This window comes from Megachile rotundata, chromosome 2 (genome assembly GCF_050947335.1).
Source record: "Megachile rotundata isolate GNS110a chromosome 2, iyMegRotu1, whole genome shotgun sequence".
Lineage (NCBI taxonomy): Eukaryota > Metazoa > Arthropoda > Insecta > Hymenoptera > Megachilidae > Megachile > Megachile rotundata.
Genome location: NC_134984.1, coordinates 5616458 through 5635709, shown reverse-complemented (window position 1 = coordinate 5635709; position 19252 = coordinate 5616458). Strand labels below are relative to the sequence as shown.

Here is a 19252-nt window from a genome sequence, read left to right as displayed (position 1 = left end):
CAGATAAATGTCTCAACGGGTAAAGATTCTCCGTCGAATTCGGAAACAGTTCCTAATAATTCATTCAGCGTGTATGGAGAAGATTCAAAGTCGTCGTCGTTCGTTAATACCGAGTTAGAGGATCTCGCAAGGGGGTCCTCTCTCCGTAGGTTATCACCCCTTGTCTCTAATCTCTCCAATCGACTCGTGATTTCCGAAAGCATCTTAGTAATTGCCTCCATTTCTGACATCTTACCTTGATCTGCCTTCCTTGATGCTTCTTTGTTGTTTATATTTCTTGAGGAGCTCTTTCTCTTTTCCTTTTCTTCTTCTTCCTTCCCGTTGTAGGTTCAGGATCTACTGGCTGTCTCCGCAGCTACGTCGACTCCGCAACGATTTCAGCAGATCCCATCGCTGCCACCAATTTTATGTTACGCGGGAAAGAGATCAGTTCGTGTTTTAAAAAAACAAAATATTTATTTTACTCCTTAATCACTACAGCACTTTACAATGTGCACAATTTGTTACAATCGAATGTTCTCGCAATCCGACCCGAAACCTTAGCTCCGACTATCTTGAGTGTATATTATTATTGCCTGATGATTAATGTCGCGCGCGCCGGCCTGCTTCTTCTTTTATACTCTTGCTTATCTCCTGATGGCGTTACCGTTTTCGGCTTATCTTGTTTATACCGTTTGACCGGTGAGACAATAAATCTTTCTGTTGAACGTTAAGACTTCGAATACTATTGAGGAACACGTCTTCTGGCATTGCAAGTATTTCTTGCTGTTGATCCTCATACAAATCAATTTGATCACAATTTACTGTTTCGTCGGCATGAATGCTGACTGATTCTCTTAACTGTTCATTATTAGTTTCCCCTTCGCGTACAACATTCAAAGCAACAGCCTGGGCCAGCGCCGCTTCAATAATTTGTTCTGCGTGAGTAAATTGTTCAACGGTTGCGTTTCCTAACATAGGTTTCAATTCGTGTCGCCGTCGAAGAAAACATTGTTCCGAAGATTCGTTTTCGGACATAAGTGTACTTTCATCACGAAATGGAATGTGACACACTATCAAGTTATAGAAATATCCTTCTCTATCGCTGTGCAAGGTATAATATCGGTGGTGAAGTACAGCTGGTTTATTTCTTATTCGCATTCGAGTATTGTCCTTCAATTTTATAAACCTCGACCTGGATGTTTCTTCATCGTCATTTCTAAGTTCTGCGTCTCCATCCTCTTCTGTCCACATTCCACTTGAAACTGTTTCATATCGGACAGCAAATTCAGCTAAGCTGAAATTCTCTAGACTGTCCGGTCTCTTTGCGTAACGATCGAATATGTTATTGAAAAATGATGTTTCATATCCTTCGAAACGCATAAAATAATTTTTGGAAAAAAAATACGCCGACTTCGAAATGCACTAAAAAGTATAAAATAATTTCTATTCCCTATTGAAGTAATTTCTATTTCATTCAATCATACAATTACGTAACAGATATGAATGAAACCTATTTACTCGTTAGGTAGTATATTAAATACATTTCAACCTTTTCGGAGGCGGCGCAAAATTAAAAGATTTTCTTGAACATGTCAACCTTTGAACAACCGAACATAGGCAAAGCTTGTATAGCTATTTTTTCCCAATACATATAACTCGACAGCACGCCGCGAAGTAGGTGTTAGTGCGTATAGAATGTAACTATGGTCTATCTAGATTCTAGATTCATAGAGTATGCGACGGAAAGACTCGATCGCCGCATATGCTATAAAGATAGAGCCCATCTGCCTCAAGTTTGGTGATTCCCGCGTCGTGGGCTCCGTTTATAGGTTCTTAGATCCCTGGCTTCCACATGCGAACGAAGTCGATTCAATTTCATTTATATCAGAAACGTTGCGAAATGAAGATGCAGTCGTTTCATTTACGTATATTACCAGATACATCTATAATGGTTCGTATTCTTTCTCAGGATTTATTAATTTCCAATACGCCATACCGCAATCAACTGGTTATTGGCAGTAACATTTACTGAGGTATTTTTAATTTTGCGCCTCCTCCGAAAAAGTTGAAATGTATTTAATATACTACCTAACGAGTAAATAGGTTTCATTCATATCTGTTACGTAATTGTATGATTGAATGAAATAGAAATTACTTCAATAGGGAATAGAAATTATTTTATACTTTTTAGTGCATTTCGAAGTCGGCGTATTTTTTTTCCAAAAATTATTTTATTTCACGCTTTCGAATGGAATGGGGAGAATTGTATAGGATACTGTGAGACAGTTCTTCCGGGCTTTTTTTTGTCTGCGTAAATGCCATAAACATAATTAAGTAAAAAACAACATGGATATTCGTTTTTCAATTTCGTTTTTTATTATTATTTGGTAAAAAATTGAAAAATATTATTAGGCTGGCCTCTCCCTCTTCCGCCGCCTCTTCTTCCACCACGGCCTCTGCCGCGATAGGGCCTTTTTCTTGTGCCCGCAGCTGTTCCTCTTACTGCAATGTGAAATTTGAACTGTTACATAGGTTATACATTTTTGGAATTAATTCTTTATTATGTACGACACGGATTGGTTAACACTACAACTACCAGAGTTCGATGTACATGACTTTTAAAACGGAAATAAAATAATAAAACAAAGGATGAAATATAAACATACCGTTGCACATACCGTAGTTCTTTATCTCAACATTAGGATCAACGCATATTCGAAGAAGAAACAATTTTACAAGTTTTATAATTTAAAAATAAGAAACTTTGAACAATTAATTTTGACCCCTTCAGTAGTTGTAGTGTTAATCATTTGTGTGATAGAATCTGTGATGCTTACCACGCGACGGTTTAGCGCCTTCTTGCTTCGGCTGGTTCGGCTGCTGCGGCTGCGCCTGCGGTTGCGCTTGCGCCTGTTGCTGCTGCTGCTGCAGCAGCAATTGTTGCTGCATTTGCTGTATTTGCTGCTGCTGTTGCAGCTGCATTTGCTGCAGTACTGAAACGAGGGCTTCTTCTGAAAGAGGGAAAAGGGAAATATATAGGGTGTTCAGCGATTTACTAGCCAGCGTTTTTCTTGTAAATGACTGGTACTAGAAAAAAATGAAAGAGGAAAAAGTGATAGCGTTTTTTATAATCAACATAATGAAGTATGTATTTTTTTCGCGTTTATACTGTTTTTTAAGATATGAAGGTAACATTCAGTTTTTTAAATGGAATCGTATATATTTTTTTATATCATATGGAAGAGCGTATCGAAACGGATACAACAATGTATTATATCATGACCTTAAAATCCATTCTGATTCAAAAGCAAACGAAATATTTCAAATATTTCGTATTACTGTACTTACGAGTATTTCTTACTGATATGTTTACATTTCGCGTTCAATGTGGTTTCCATTAGCTAGAAAACACTTTTGGTGGTTTTATGTTATGATTAGATCATGATAATAGTGTTATGATAATGGAAACCACATTGAACACGAAATGTGAATATATCAGTAAGAAATACCGGTAAGTATAGTAATACGAAACATTTGAAATATTTCGTTTACTTTTGATTCGGAATGTATTTCAAGGTCATGATATAATACATTGTTGAATTCGTTTCGACACGCTCTTTCATATGATATAAAAAAATATATACCATTCCATTAAAAAAAATTTATATATTGATCGAATTGACTAGCCTCCTCCTTTTTCGAAGTCGGTTAAAAAACTGAAGATTATCTTCATATCATAGAAAATAGTATAAACACGAAAAAATACATACTTCATTATGTTGATTATAAAAGACACTATCACTTTTTCCTCTCTCATTTTTTTCTAGTACCAGTCATTTACGAGAAAAACGCTGGCAAGTAAATCGCTGAACACCCTGTATATCTTACGTACATTTTCGTGAATCATGAATTATATTAATTTTCCATTGAAATTTTAATTATACTTACGGGTATTTTGATCAGCTGCCATATTTCTGCAAAAAAAATTTGTATTATTTAAAAAGTAATCGATTTGTATTTGTGAATAACGTTCCGAAAAGCACCCATCCCCTATTTTTATTTGAAGCTTAATATTCTTGTTTTTATATCTTGATTACGAATATCATAATGAAATTTAGTGACTGCTTGATTTTTTCACGGCAAAAAAAAAAATATACTGATCGAATTGAGTAACCTCCTCCTTTTTCGAAGTCGGTTAAAAAGAACCGTGACAGGAACGTATAACTGTGGTTCAATAATTCAAGACAATCGGGAGTGAGCGGTTTTCAGAAGTATATTCAACCAAACCACCAACCGTTAAAGACTAAATGTATATTATATATAAGATATATGAAAATGAAATAGTACTTACCTCTTGAGAGCACTATGATTGAACTCAAACTGAACAGAAATCTGCGGTATGTGACTTCCAAACGAAGAGAATTGGTGGGGCAAATTCCAGGATTCCATACTTTGTTTATACGTTTAGTTGTCAGGTCATTTAGATTGTAAATACAGAATACACAAGAAGAGTGCGATACGCTTTGGGATAAGCCGTTCCACTCTTCATCAGCTCCTACATTCGTTCAAGTTTGCCGACCGCTTTGAACGTAAAGAAGGACAGCGAGTGAAGAAGAAGACATAGCATAAACAAATCGGTATACGTCGGCGAAACAATACCAATGCAATAATGAAACTTTTGTATTTTTATTTTTTCGTGATGAATCGTTCATCGACAAATTAGTGATACTTTTCTGATTAAAAATAAGACTAAACACGATATAATTCGAACCGTATGTATGTTTTTTATTCAGTTACTGCCACGATATAAGTTCTTGCAAATAAATATATTCCGAATTACATCGTGTTTGTTATCATTTTAAACAGAAAAATATTAGTAATATCATGGTAAAATTTCTTTTTAAAGAAAATGACAAATAACAATGTTAAGACGTTTAGATGTGATCATAGGAAGAAAATGGACCCTGATAAAAATGGCACCAATGGGTTGCTGAGATTCTTCCGATTAAAATAAGTCCAAACACGACGTAAATCGAGCTAGTTTTGTTATCAATCAATTTAAATTGATGGAGTCAATCATTAATCGCCAAAGAAAGTAAAATTAAACCGATTTATGTCGTGTTTGAACTCATTTTAATCGATAGAATCTCAACAATCCATTGGTGTTTTTTTTCCCAAGGTAAGACGAAAATTAGTGCAAACGAAATGTTCTCTACTAGATGCTGATTTGTTTTACTCGCGGCATTCCTTTGAAATGTATCTATCTCGCTCTCTTTCGTAACACGTATTCATTTATTTTACGCACACCTCAGTAGATGTAACTGCTTCGTCCAGTAACAGATTACGGCTACAAGTCCGTGTGCGGTATGGTGGGGCACGACCAATCAGACCAGCATATCTTCCGACGTTTAGGAAAGGCAAACAGCAGTCAGTTGTAATGAGTATCGCGCCACGCTTTCTTCAGCTCAACGCGATATAGACAAAATTGAAGACTGCGTAATAGGTATCATAACTATAGTTTTTCCTTTTTTCTATTTTTTATTTTTTTTTATTTTAACAAGCTAAAGTGAGATAAAAAATAAAAAAAGGGTCCCATTCTGCTTTGAGCGAATAAAAAAAAAACGGGCCAATTCCGCTTTGAGTGAATAAAAAAAAACGGGCCAATTCTGCTTTGAGCCAATAAAAAAAAACGGTCCAAATCTGCTTTGAGCGAATAAAAAAAAAACGGGCCAATTCTGCTTTGAGCGAATAAAAAAAAACGGGCCAATTCTGCTTTGAGCGAATAAAAAAAACGGGCCAATTCTGCTTTGAGCGAATAAAAAAAAACGGGCCAATTCTGCTTTGAGCGAATAAAAAAAACGGTCCAATTCTGCTTTGAGCGAATAAAAAAAAAAACGGGCCAATTCTGCTTTGAGCAAATAAAAAAAAAACAGGCCAATTCTGCTTTGAGCGAATAAAAAAAAACGGTCCAATTCTGCTTTGAGCGAATAAAAAAAAACGGGCCAATTCTGCTTTGAGCGAATAAAAAAAAACGGGCCAATTCTGCTTTGAGCGAATAAAAAAAAAACGGGCCAATTCTGCTTTGAGCGAATAAAAAAAACGGTCCAATTCTGCTTTGAGCGAATAAAAAAAAACGGGCCAATTCTGCTTTGAGCGAATAAAAAAAAACGGGCCAATTCTGCTTTGAGCGAATAAAGAAAAAACGGGCCAATTCTGCTTTGAGCGAATAAAAAAAACGGTCCAATTCTGCTTTGAGCGAATAAAAAAAAAAACGGGCCAATTCTGCTTTGAGCAAATAAAAAAAAAACAGGCCAATTCTGCTTTGAGCGAATAAAAAAAAACGGGCCAATTCTGCTTTGAGCGAATAAAAAAAAACGGGCCAATTCTGCTTTGAGCGAATAAAAAAAAACGGGCCAATTCTGCTTTGAGCGAATAAAAAAAAACAAGCCAATTCTGCTTTGAGCGAATAAAAAAAACGGGCCAATTCTGCTTTGAGCGAATAAAAAAAAACGGGCCAATTCTGCTTTGAGCGAATAAAAAAAACGGTCCAATTCTGCTTTGAGCGAATAAAAAAAAACGGGCCAATTCTGCTTTGAGCGAATAAAAAAAAACGGGCCAATTCTGCTTTGAGCGAATAAAAAAAACGGTCCAATTCTGCTTTGAGCGAATAAAAAAAAACGGGCCAATTCTGCTTTGAGCGAATAAAAAAAAAAACGGGCCAATTCTGCTTTGAGCGAATAACAAAAACGGTCCAATTCTGCTTTGAGCGAATAAAAAAAAAAACGGGCCAATTCTGCTTTGAGCAAATAAAAAAAAAACAGGCCAATTCTGCTTTGAGCGAATAAAAAAAAACGGTCCAATTCTGCTTTGAGCGAATAAAAAAAAACGGGCCAATTCTGCTTTGAGCGAATAAAAAAAAACGGGCCAATTCTGCTTTGAGCGAATAAAAAAAAAACGGGCCAATTCTGCTTTGAGCGAATAAAAAAAAACGGGCCAATTCTGCTTTGAGCGAATAAAAAAAAACGGGCCAATTCTGCTTTGAGCGAATAAAAAAAAACGGGCCAATTCTGCTTTGAGCGAATAAAAAAAAACAAGCCAATTCTGCTTTGAGCGAATAAAAAAAACGGGCCAATTCTGCTTTGAGCGAATAAAAAAAAACGGGCCAATTCTGCTTTGAGCGAATAAAAAAAACGGTCCAATTCTGCTTTGAGCGAATAAAAAAAAAAAAGGGCCAATTCTGCTTTGAGCGAATAAAAAAAAACGGGCCAATTCTGCTTTGAGCGAATAAAAAAAAAACGGGCCAATTCTGCTTTGAGCGAATAAAAAGAAACGGGCCAATTCTGCTTTGAGCGAATAAAAAAACGGTCCAATTCTGCTTTGAGCGAATAAAAAAAAAAAAGGGCCAATTCTGCTTTGAGCGAATAAAAAAAAAACGGGCCAATTCTGCTTTGAGCGAATAAAAAAAAAACGGTCCAATTCTGCTTTGAGCGAATAAAAAAAAAACGGGCCAATTCTGCTTTGAGCGAATAAAAAAAAACAAGCCAATTCTGCTTTGAGCGAATAAAAAAAACGGGCCAATTCTGCTTTGAGCGAATAAAAAAAAACGGGCCAATTCTGCTTTGAGCGAATAAAAAAAACGGTCCAATTCTGCTTTGAGCGAATAAAAAAAAAAACGGGCCAATTCTGCTTTGAGCGAATAAAAAAAAACAGGCCAATTCTGCTTTGAGCGAATAAAAAAAAACGGTCCAATTCTGCTTTGAGCGAATAAAAAAAAACGGGCCAATTCTGCTTTGAGCGAATAAAAAAAAACGGGCCAATTCTGCTTTGAGCGAATAAAAAAAAAACAGGCCAATTCTGCTTTGAGCGAATAAAAAAAAACGGTCCGATTCTGCTTTGAGCGAATAAAAAAAAACGGGCCAATTCTGCTTTGAGCGAATAAAAAAAACGGTCCAATTCTGCTTTGAGCGAATACAAAAAAACGGGCCAATTCTGCTTTGAGCGAATAAAAAAAAACGGTCCAATTCTGCTTTGAGCGAATAAAAAAAAAACGGGCCAATTCTGCTTTGAGCGAATAAAAAAAAACGGGCCAATTCTGCTTTGAGCGAATAAAAAAAAACGGCCTAATTCTGCTTTGAGCGAATCAAAAAAGACGGGGCAATTGTGATTTGAAGTAATCACTTTTTAGAAGTCTCATATATACAACTATGGGCAGGCCGACAAAAAATGCATCCCGAATGAAAAAGAATCGAGCGAAAGAATCGCACGAAGTTAAACAATTACGTCTGTCAAGGAATCGTGAAAGAAATGCAGCGGCACGGCGACAAGAAACTATTAATGAACGCCGTTCGAGATTATCCGCAATGCGGAAATATGAACGTTCGAAAGTGTCACGCGAAACAACTGATGAAAAAAAAAGGCGGCTAAGTAGAATTTCTAACCGTTTGAAGAACGAATCTGCCGAGGAACGATCACGTCGGATCGGATTAATCCGCCGGCGATTAGCAAACGAAACGGCCGAGGAACGATCACGTCGGATCGGATCAATCCGCCGGCGATTAGCAAACGAATCGGTCGGGGAACGATCACGTCGGATCGGATTAATCCGCCGGCGATTAGCGAACGAATCGGCCGAGAAACGATCACGTCGGATCGGATTAATCCGCCGGCGATTAGAGAACGAATCTACGAAACAACGTTCACAACGTCTAATGGTCACAAGAAATCGTACGCGGGAAGTGTTACTAACAGAACGTACCGAATCAAGAAATGCACGTTTAAAGGATATGCGTGAACGTGCTAAAAACCGAAGAAAAGAACTTCTTCTTCAGGCAGACAGTTCTAAATCGGCTATTAATATTTTCGCTGATGTACCGTGTGCGGTGTGCTGCAAAACTTTATATCCGCAGCAACGTTGCGCTTTGCACACGCAGCCTCTGTCTCATCTAATTCCTGCAAATCTGATAGAATTAGAGAAGATAACAACATGTTCTCGCTGCCTAAATCATCTTAAAAAGCACAAAGTTCCATCGCAGGCATTCTGGAATAAAATGGAAGTAATGCACATACCTCAGGAGATATCAGATTTATCGGAAATCGAAAAACACATGTTGTGCAGAATAGTTCCGTTCCTTAAAATCATGAAAATTCAAAATCGCTTCAGTCAGAATTGGTGCAAAGGTTAGGTAGTCCTATTTGCCCGTGATGTATTCGAAGTTGCCGAACAACTTCCACTTAGGTTAAACCAGACCGGTATAATGATTGTCGTAGAAAACCTAGAAAATTTGGAACGACAGCGACAATTTGAAATAGACATCGGTAAACATCGAAGAGCTTTAGAATGGCTGCTACAAAATAATGCTTTGTATAAAGATGTACGACCATGTTTTTCTAACATTGTCAATAACATTTCGGAAATAGCTCATGTCACTGAAGAGCTTCCTGTAGTAACAAAAGAAATTGAAGTTGCACAAAGAAGTACTGAATCAAACAGTAAATTTGTGCATGTAGGCCATAATGTAGCTATTTTATGAGGCACTTGCCATCAAGCTAGCGATCGCTTCAACATCGAATCTCGCGGTAAGCAATGCACAGGCATAGCTGCAGTTGCTTGTGTTGCGTTTAATTTACTCGATCCTAGTACGTGGTGTACTAGTGATGTTGATTATGTACTTTTAGTAGGAGACAAATATTACCGTGATTGCATTGAAGCGCGAAATAATCCTGACCCCGGAGAAGTCAATGTAGACTACTTAGCTGTAACAGAATTATTGCCACACTTATCGTTTAATAATACCAGAGTCGGTATTGACATTGGCTATGAAATGGCTGTAAATGGTCATATTGACATTGATAACGGTGACGAAGGATTCCCAAATTTAAAGAACGGTTTAATTATGTTTTTCCAACAGTATACATACGGAATTCTTACCGCGAATTTTATATCAGTCGCTGTATCATGCAGCAACCAGTCGGAAAGTCCCTGCTATTGGTTGTTTGATTCCCACGCAAGAGGTCCGAAAGGATATAAAGCACCGTCACGAGGCCTTTCATGCTGTATGAAATTTACGAATATTGAAGATTTACACATAATCTTACGTCGTAATTTATATGCTAAAGGAGGCAATACCAATGTGCTAAATATCTACTCATTAACACCTCTAGCAATTGCGCCCGAAAGGAATAGATCCCCACAAGTAGAAAGGATACAACAATCACCTGTTGCGACTGCTCATACAGAGTCCGGCGAGGCACAAGTTGTTTTCGCAACAAGTATGTTACGTCCGACTGATGACGATATTCCCAATATCGATAATATCGTCTCTATCGATAATAATAACAACACAGAAAATGACCCGATAAGATTGGCGAATATACATAGAAAAACTGCGCCTCCTTTGAATCTAGAGAGGGAAAGAAGAATGGAAGAACTGTGTTGGTTCTTTCTATTTCCAGATGGAAAAAATGGTTTCGGAGAGCACCGAGATATCTCAATAACACCACTGGATTACTTCCAAGCGCGTATTCTGAGCAATGACAAACGATTTCAACGAACAGATTATTTGTTCTTCGCATTATCTGTTGTTGAATATTACCGCGCAAAAGCTAGCGTTTCAGTATCATGTAGAATGCGCCAAGGAGAACATACTCCAGAGCGATTAGTAGATAATATGCACCTCACGATGAGAAATATAAGAGGATCGGTATCATACTGGAAACGTTGCTGTTCGGAATTAATCGCCATGGTTCGAAGTCTTGGACCGCCCACATGGTTTGCTAGCTTCTCTTGCAATGATCTAAACTGGCCAGATATGTTGAAAGCGTTACTCTTATCCGATGGTCGTCCCATTACCGAATTTGGAAACCTAACTTTTGCGGATCGACTACAGTTGGTTCAGAAATATCCAATAGTTATAGCAAGACAATTTACGGTACGAGTAAACGCGTTGATGCAGTATTTAAAAAACTCTCATTGCTTAGGTGACGCTGTTATCGATTTTTGGTATAGAATTGAATTTTAGAATAGGGGAAGTCCACATTTACACATGCTGATTTGGTGTGAAAATGTACCTGCTTTCCTTACCAACGAAGGCCGCAACGTTATTGAGAAAGTTGTATCTTGTTCATTGGAAGCAGAAAACCAAGATATGAGCGACATAGTACAAAGAGTCCAAATTCATAAACATTCTGATACATGTTACAAAGATCGTAATAATCGTTGTTGTCGTTTCGGATTCCCCAGACCGATAAGTGAAACAACGATGTGCTTGGGTCCAGATGATACACTTGCCAACAATGGACGTTTCTGTGTACTTAAGAGAACCGTAAATGAAGTTATGGTAAATAATTACAATCCAACTCTTTTAAAGCTTTGGGAAGCAAACATGGATATTCAACCATGCGGAAATGTTACAGCAGTTGCATATTATATTGCTAAATACGCAAGTAAGTGCGAGCCGCAGGATACAGGAGACGTTATTAAAGAAGCCGTTTCCCGTGCGAAACGCAGCGCCGGAACCGTCTGGAATCAATTACTTTCGGTATCTATGGCAATTCTGTCCCAACGAATGGTCAATGCTGCAGAATGTGCTTATCGATTATGCCATCTGCCTCTTAAAATGAGCTCGCGAAAAGCTGTATTTATAAACAGCTGTCGGCCTGAGCAGAGATACAGAATTTTGCGTTTCGAAGGATATGAAACATCATTTTTCAATAACATATTCGATCGTTACGCAAAAAGACCGGACAATCTAGAGGATTTGAGCTTAGCTGAATTTGCTGTCCGATATGAAACAGTTTCAAGTGGTATGTGGACAGAAGAGGATGGTGACGCAGAACTTAGAAATGACGATGAAGAAACATCGAGGTCGAGGTTTATAAAATTGAAGGACAATACTCGAATGCGAATAAGAAATAAACCAGCTGTACTTCGCCACCGATATTATACCTTGAACAGCGATAGAGAAGGATATTTCTATAACTTGATAGTGTGTCACATTCCATTTCGTGATGAAAGTACACTTATGTCCGAAAACGAATCTTCGGAACAATGTTTTCTTCGACGGCGACACGAATTGAAACCTATGTTGGGAACGCCGTTGTTAAGCGGCGTTGGCACAGGCTGTTGCTTTGAACGTTGTACGCGAAGGGGAAACTAATAATGAACAGTTAAGAGAACCAGTCAGCATTCATGCCGACGAAACAGTATATTGCGATCAAGTTGATTTAATCAAGTTGATCAACAGCAAGAAACACTTGCAATGCCAGAAGACGTGTTCCTTAATAGTATTCGAAGTCTTAACGTTCAACAGAAAGATTTATTGAAATCAGTTTCCTCAGTAATTGAGAAAGATATTAAAAAGAATGATGATGAAGATACGGAACAAATGTTACTTTTTATTACCGGAGGAGCTGGTAGTGGCAAGTCGTTTATTTTAAAATTATTTGTTGAACATATTAAACGCTGCTATAATCCCACAGTTGATATGATGATAAAACCATCGTTCATTGAAGTAGCTTCTTTGACTGGCGTCGCTGCCCGCCGAATACTCGGAAAAATTCTGCACTCATTGTTCTCGTTGCCTATTGAAAAAGGTACTGCAATGACCTATCGACGACTAACTGGACAAAGATTCGAACAGGAGAGACGAAAGTGGCGGTACATAAGGTGGTTGATTATTGACGAGATATCAATGGTATCTTACGAGAATTTGCGAATAATTCATTTAAGATTGCAAGAATTCAAAATGAATGATACATTGTTTGGTGGCGTAAATGTACTTCTTTTTGGCGATATCATGCAGTTGCCCCCGGTAAAAGGACACTGGTGTTTTATACAGCCACATTGGTGTAGCGCAGAAATTAATTTATGGCACCAATTTTCATTCTGCGAACTCACCATTAACATGCGACAAAGGGATGACGTCGAGTTTATCGACTTACTGAATAACCTACGGTTTGGGGAAGTGACAACCTTTCAACTACAAATACTATGCGAACGAAGAAGAGTTCCCTTAACCGGAGAGTTTGAGAATGGTAAAGCGGTAAGAATATTCCCAACCATAAAATTAGTCGATGAATATAATACAAAAATGACCGATAAATTAGCAAAATCACATCGAATGTACATCATTCATGCAGTAGACGAGTCACGTGAGGCAGCTACATATGGAAAAAGGCCACCAGAAAATGTTATTCCTACAAATGTTAATAACTGTGGCGGACTGTTACATACAATTACGTTAGCCGAGGGATCGCGAATCATGCTGCGGCGAAATATATCAATTTCTGATGGTTTGATAAACGGTGCAATGGGAATAGTTAAGAAATTTAGATGGCCAGCACTTAGAAGAGACCAACTAGAACAGGGAGAATTGCCGGATTCAGTTCTTATAAAATTTGACGACGAATCTGTTGGAAATAGGTTCAAGGATATCGATGGTTACATTCCAATATCTCCAGTTTCAGCAACGTTTCAGGCGACAAAAGGTTATGGGGACGTCGAGCGCAGAATGTTACCACTTATTTTAAGTTGGGCAGTAACGGTGCACAAATTACAAGGGACCACATTAAACAAAGCTGTAATTGATCTTGACAAAAGGAATTTTGCAAAAGGTCAAATTTACGTTGCACTTAGTCGTGTTAAAAGTCTAGATGGTCTAGTTTTATCTGATTTAGCGCCAAACAAAGTTCTCGTTAAACCTCATGACGAGCGAGCACTCGCAGAAATGCAAAGATTACGACGTTTGCTTTTGCAAACAAACACTGTAGATCAGCTTCCAGCGATTGACACGTAAAAAAATAAGCCAAGTCTGTTATTTTTTCCTTCTCTTTTATTTGCGGCCAGTTGATAAAGGAATTGACGAAGTCTACTTACAGGAACAACTTTGAAAAATCACGGTCGCCATATTTCTTACAATGTAAGAATAAATCTTTTCCAATATCAATAGTTATTAACAATTAACGAGTCCCATAAATATCTGTGACAAATGAGATCATCTTGAAAAGATCTTTAAGATTCGAAAAGTTTCATCACGATCGGTGCATTTCTTACATAACAATACCAAAGATTAGGATTTTGCAATAACAATAGTTATTATACATGTATACTGATTTTCGGCCGACATGACGTGTTTGTAGAAACAGTAGAAAATCGGCGACTGCATGTTGACTCATACACCACTAGAGACACGGAGGCATACGTAGAATTCAATATATTAGTAACAATAGTTTTTCGAAAATAACTCCAAAACTAAAGCTTCCCCTTAATTGCGGATAAGGAAAAAGTTGTTCAGAATCGTGCCCCTGATAACATATTAAAAGGACATTAAAATCGTCCAAAGTTGATTTCAAAACTTTTCAACAATTTTTCGCTAATATCTCGAAAACTAAACATTTCCGCGAAATTTGTATATGAACAAAATTGTACGGAATCATGTCCGCGATAAGATATTGAAAGCGCACTAAAATCGAGAAAAGTTTATTTTATAAAAGTTGCCGGTTTTTTTGCAATAACAACACTTTGCAATTAAAAAATGAAAAATATTTTGATAATGGTACCAATGGGGAGTCTGAACCCACCAGATGCAAAAGGTTTAGTTCCGATCGGTCAATCCAGTTAGGCGTAATCGGCGAACATACATAGAAAAAAAAAAAAAAAAAAAAAATATACTGGTCGAATTGAGTAACCTCCTCCTTTTTCGAAGTCGGTTAAAAATTCTGTATCTCTGCTCAGGCCGACAGCTGTTTATAAATACAGCTTTTCGCGAGCTCATTTTAAGAGGCAGATGGCATAATCGATAAGCACATTCTGCAGCATTGACCATTCGTTGGGACAGAATTGCCATAGATACCGAAAGTAATTGATTCCAGACGGTTCCGGCGCTGCGTTTCGCACGGGAAACGGCTTCTTTAATAACGTCTCCTGTATCCTGCGGCTCGCACTTACTTGCGTATTTAGCAATATAATATGCAACTGCTGTAACATTTCCGCATGGTTGAATATCCATGTTTGCTTCCCAAAGCTTTAAAAGAGTTGGATTGTAATTATTTACCATAACTTCATTTACGGTTCTCTTAAGTACACAGAAACGTCCATTGTTGGCAAGTGTATCATCTGGACCCAAGCACATCGTTGTTTCACTTATCGGTCTGGGGAATCCGAAACGACAACAACGATTATTACGATCTTTGTAACATGTATCAGAATGTTTATGAATTTGGACTCTTTGTACTATGTCGCTCATATCTTGGTTTTCTGCTTCCAATGAACAAGATACAACTTTCTCAATAACGTTGCGGCCTTCGTTGGTAAGGAAAGCAGGTACATTTTCACACCAAATCAGCATGTGTAAATGTGGACTTCCCCTATTCTAAAATTCAATTCTATACCAAAAATCGATAACAGCGTCACCTAAGCAATGAGAGTTTTTTAAATACTGCATCAACGCGTTTACTCGTACCGTAAATTGTCTTGCTATAACTATTGGATATTTCTGAACCAACTGTAGTCGATCCGCAAAAGTTAGGTTTCCAAATTCGGTAATGGGACGACCATCGGATAAGAGTAACGCTTTCAACATATCTGGCCAGTTTAGATCATTGCAAGAGAAGCTAGCAAACCATGTGGGCGGTCCAAGACTTCGAACCATGGCGATTAATTCCGAACAGCAACGTTTCCAGTATGATACCGATCCTCTTATATTTCTCATCGTGAGGTGCATATTATCTACTAATCGCTCTGGAGTATGTTCTCCTTGGCGCATTCTACATGATACTGAAACGCTAGCTTTTGCGCGGTAATATTCAACAACAGATAATGCGAAGAACAAATAATCTGTTCGTTGAAATCGTTTGTCATTGCTCAGAATACGCGCTTGGAAGTAATCCAGTGGTGTTATTGAGATATCTCGGTGCTCTCCGAAACCATTTTTTCCATCTGGAAATAGAAAGAACCAACACAGTTCTTCCATTCTTCTTTCCCTCTCTAGATTCAAAGGAGGCGCAGTTTTTCTATGTATATTCGCCAATCTTATCGGGTCATTTTCTGTGTTGTTATTATTATCGATAGAGACGATATTATCGATATTGGGAATATCGTCATCAGTCGGACGTAACATACTTGTTGCGAAAACAACTTGTGCCTCGCCGGACTCTGTATGAGCAGTCGCAACAGGTGATTGTTGTATCCTTTCTACTTGTGGGGATCTATTCCTTTCGGGCGCAATTGCTAGAGGTGTTAATGAGTAGATATTTAGCACATTGGTATTGCCTCCTTTAGCATATAAATTACGACGTAAGATTATGTGTAAATCTTCAATATTCGTAAATTTCATACAGCATGAAAGGCCTCGTGACGGTGCTTTATATCCTTTCGGACCTCTTGCGTGGGAATCAAACAACCAATAGCAGGGACTTTCCGACTGGTTGCTGCATGATACAGCGACTGATATAAAATTCGCGGTAAGAATTCCGTATGTATACTGTTGGAAAAACATAATTAAACCGTTCTTTAAATTTGGGAATCCTTCGTCACCGTTATCAATGTCAATATGACCATTTACAGCCATTTCATAGCCAATGTCAATACCGACTCTGGTATTATTAAACGATAAGTGTGGCAATAATTCTGTTACAGCTAAGTAGTCTACATTGACTTCTTTTTTCTTTTAAGTTTGTGTGTTATAATCTATAATGGCAACTCGTGAGGAAACACCTCGGCGCAACAATATCTTCATTGTAACGCTTTCTGGTACACAATATTTTTTGTTTGTTTATTTTGTACTTAAACAAACGAAGATGATGGTTTTCCAACGCGCGAGCAAGCAACATACAATTGACCATGCGAGAAACGTGGGTTCTCTAAATTAATGCCGCAAACATTCAAGGATTGCCTCTGGGATTTATTTATGGTTATATCGAAAGCAAGCCTCACTTTAGACCGCAGCCGTTTTAATTCAAACGGTATGTCGATTCGAATCGTTGGAATGCATGGTATCAAAACTCTTTCTATTTTTCCTTTAAAATGTTTCGATCACATTATTAAATAATTTTTTTACCGCTAGCATTGTATCATCACAAAGACGCGGTTGGTTGATATTTCGTAACATTATGACAACCGATCTGAACTTTAATTGAAGATTATGGGGCGGCAACCCTGGCAAATCTAGGGAGGTCAAAAGTTCGGGTGGATAGTTGACGACATCATCTTGGTTAGAAGTGGAATCAACTGATTTGTATGTTCTCAATTCGCTGGCAATTTCATATTGAATTTTGAAATTTAATTCATTTACATCTATGTTTTTAGCAGCCAATATAGCTCGTTCGCTTAACCAAATCTGATCTCTGAAATTTTGAACAACGTTTGGGAACATCTTTTCAATAAGTTCAGCTTTTGATTCAGTCAACTGGCAAAGATTATTAACAAACGTGGCACACCCAGTCAAAACGTCTACAGGGAGTTCGCCATTACCACTGCCAATGAGTTGTTTTGAGAGTATTTCCCTACATCGAATATTTTGCAACTCGACACGCATATTCTTGTTTAAAGTAAATATCATAACGTGTTTCCACAAAATGGAGGACTTTAAACATGTGTAATGATTCTGGAACCTAGGCTCAGATGTTAATTGCGCTCGTGAGGTAAAGAGCGGCTCTTACATACTGAACGACTCATTTTGAAAAATTACTAAATCTAAAGAATGTGGGATTCGTGTGGTGTGCGGTTAAGGAGTGAAATCCACAGATCAATATCTTTCAATAAACAATTAGGTTTATTCAATAAAACAATGAAAACTATGAGTTTAACAAATGACAATAACGATAACAACAAAATATGAAAAGTATATTGGCTTGATCAAAAGAAACTAAATTGACTTTGGTTGTTCAATAGCACGAACTCAACAGATTAATTAGTACGTAATTAGAGAATGTAAAATGACCTTAACAAAATGTAATTCGCTTTTTAATACTTTATGTTAAATCGTACCTAAGTCTGATCTCGGATAAAGTTAACTACGCTTTTATAAAATTAACTAAATTTGATATTCTGTATGACTTGATTTTCTTTTCCGAAGCTAACGCAATGACAAAATTTAACTTGATTAATACATTTATTTATAATTTATAATGAATCCTAGTTAAGTGTGATTCGGTTTCTGAATTGATATAAATGTGCTTTTACAAAATTAATAATATTAGCTCGTTTATAGTCTACCGCTGCGAGGAATCCTACCTATGTAAGTGTGATTCTCTAAGTGTATCTAAATACGCTTTCGCAAAGTTAGACAGATTAATAATTTTATCTATTATCTAACGCGGTGTAGTCGACCACGGGAAATACGCTAGTGACAGAACAATATTCTTGTGATTGATTTAAATTCTAATGTTTGTTTAAAGTTAATAACTTTTCCTCGAAACAGTTACTCTTTCTTAATTTGACTCGATAACTAATTGTATATGACCCTTTAAGTCAGAATGAACACTGACACCTAAAACCAGATCGCTTAATTGGGGAGCCTGTTGTTCACTGACTACTAGAACGACCCAACGATACCAGAATCAGATGAACAGCATAGGTCTAACAGGGTAGCGAATTAAAATTGACTCTAATTATAAAATCGTAATTGCTGAACTGCCACTGCAATCACGCTTTTAAAGTCACCGCGCCGCGTACAATCATAAGCGCGCATCGGTCCTTCGAACAATGAATACCATTATACGGAATATATTTACCTGCGTTGTTAACCATTACCAATTAACAGATTATAAAAAAGTATAATATAATACAATTGTCTGAATACTATGTACAGAAATCACTCGTGCACCGAACGGAAGATATGAAACGTACGTATAACTTCAACGACAGTAATATTTTTTTCATAAGGCAAATTAAAAATTCCAATTTATCCGTATTTTTTTTTGGACCCAAAGTTTCTGTATGTGAGATTTGATCAAAATGGTACGTTCTATTAAAAAAATTTGCAAAATAATATTAATTTTTAACATATTTTTTAAACAAATAAATTTTTCAAAAATCCACTTACGCCATATTATTGGCCTTTAAAAATAGAAAAATTTGCACTTTGAATTTTTTGTCTAAGCATAATAGTTCCCGAGATATTTGCGAAAATAGTATTTTCAACCCCAACTTTAAGGGTTATTTTCACCACTTCTGAGTGGGTGTTTGTCGATACTATTTTGTCGAGTTCTATAACATAAAAATTTCATCAAAATCGGCGTGTATCAGTTGGGCGATGTCCCTTGTTAGTATCAC

The 19252-nt window shown here is 37.3% G+C and overlaps 1 protein-coding gene and 1 long non-coding RNA gene across 6 annotated transcripts in view; one reads left to right on the top strand and one right to left on the bottom strand.

Annotated features, from left to right (window-relative positions):
• LOC105663862 (uncharacterized) overlaps positions 1 to 19252 on the top strand; it is a 129932-nt gene that overhangs the window by 28037 nt on the left and 82643 nt on the right. The window lies entirely within an intron of this gene.
• Positions 2344 to 4456, bottom strand: LOC143266662 (uncharacterized). Its single transcript, XM_076542196.1, has 4 exons — positions 4334 to 4456; positions 3931 to 3956; positions 2820 to 2993; positions 2344 to 2484 (listed from the first exon to the last, which is right to left on the bottom strand). Exons 1-4 carry the CDS (start codon positions 4429 to 4431, stop codon positions 2363 to 2365), a joined length of 420 nt encoding a protein of 139 aa, XP_076398311.1. The 5' UTR covers positions 4432 to 4456; the 3' UTR covers positions 2344 to 2362.

Excerpts from the sequence above, each read along its gene's own strand:
- LOC143266662 (XM_076542196.1), bottom strand. The coding sequence starts at position 4,431 with ATGGAATCCTGGAATTTGCCCCACCAATTCTCTTCGTTTGGAAGTCAC. Across the intron at positions 2,994-3,930 it reads GGCAGCTGATCAAAATACCC|AAGAAGCCCTCGTTTCAGTA; the intron begins GTAAGTATAATT and ends TCCCTCTTTCAG. Across the intron at positions 2,485-2,819 it reads AGGCGCTAAACCGTCGCGTG|TAAGAGGAACAGCTGCGGGC; the intron begins GTAAGCATCACA and ends TTCACATTGCAG.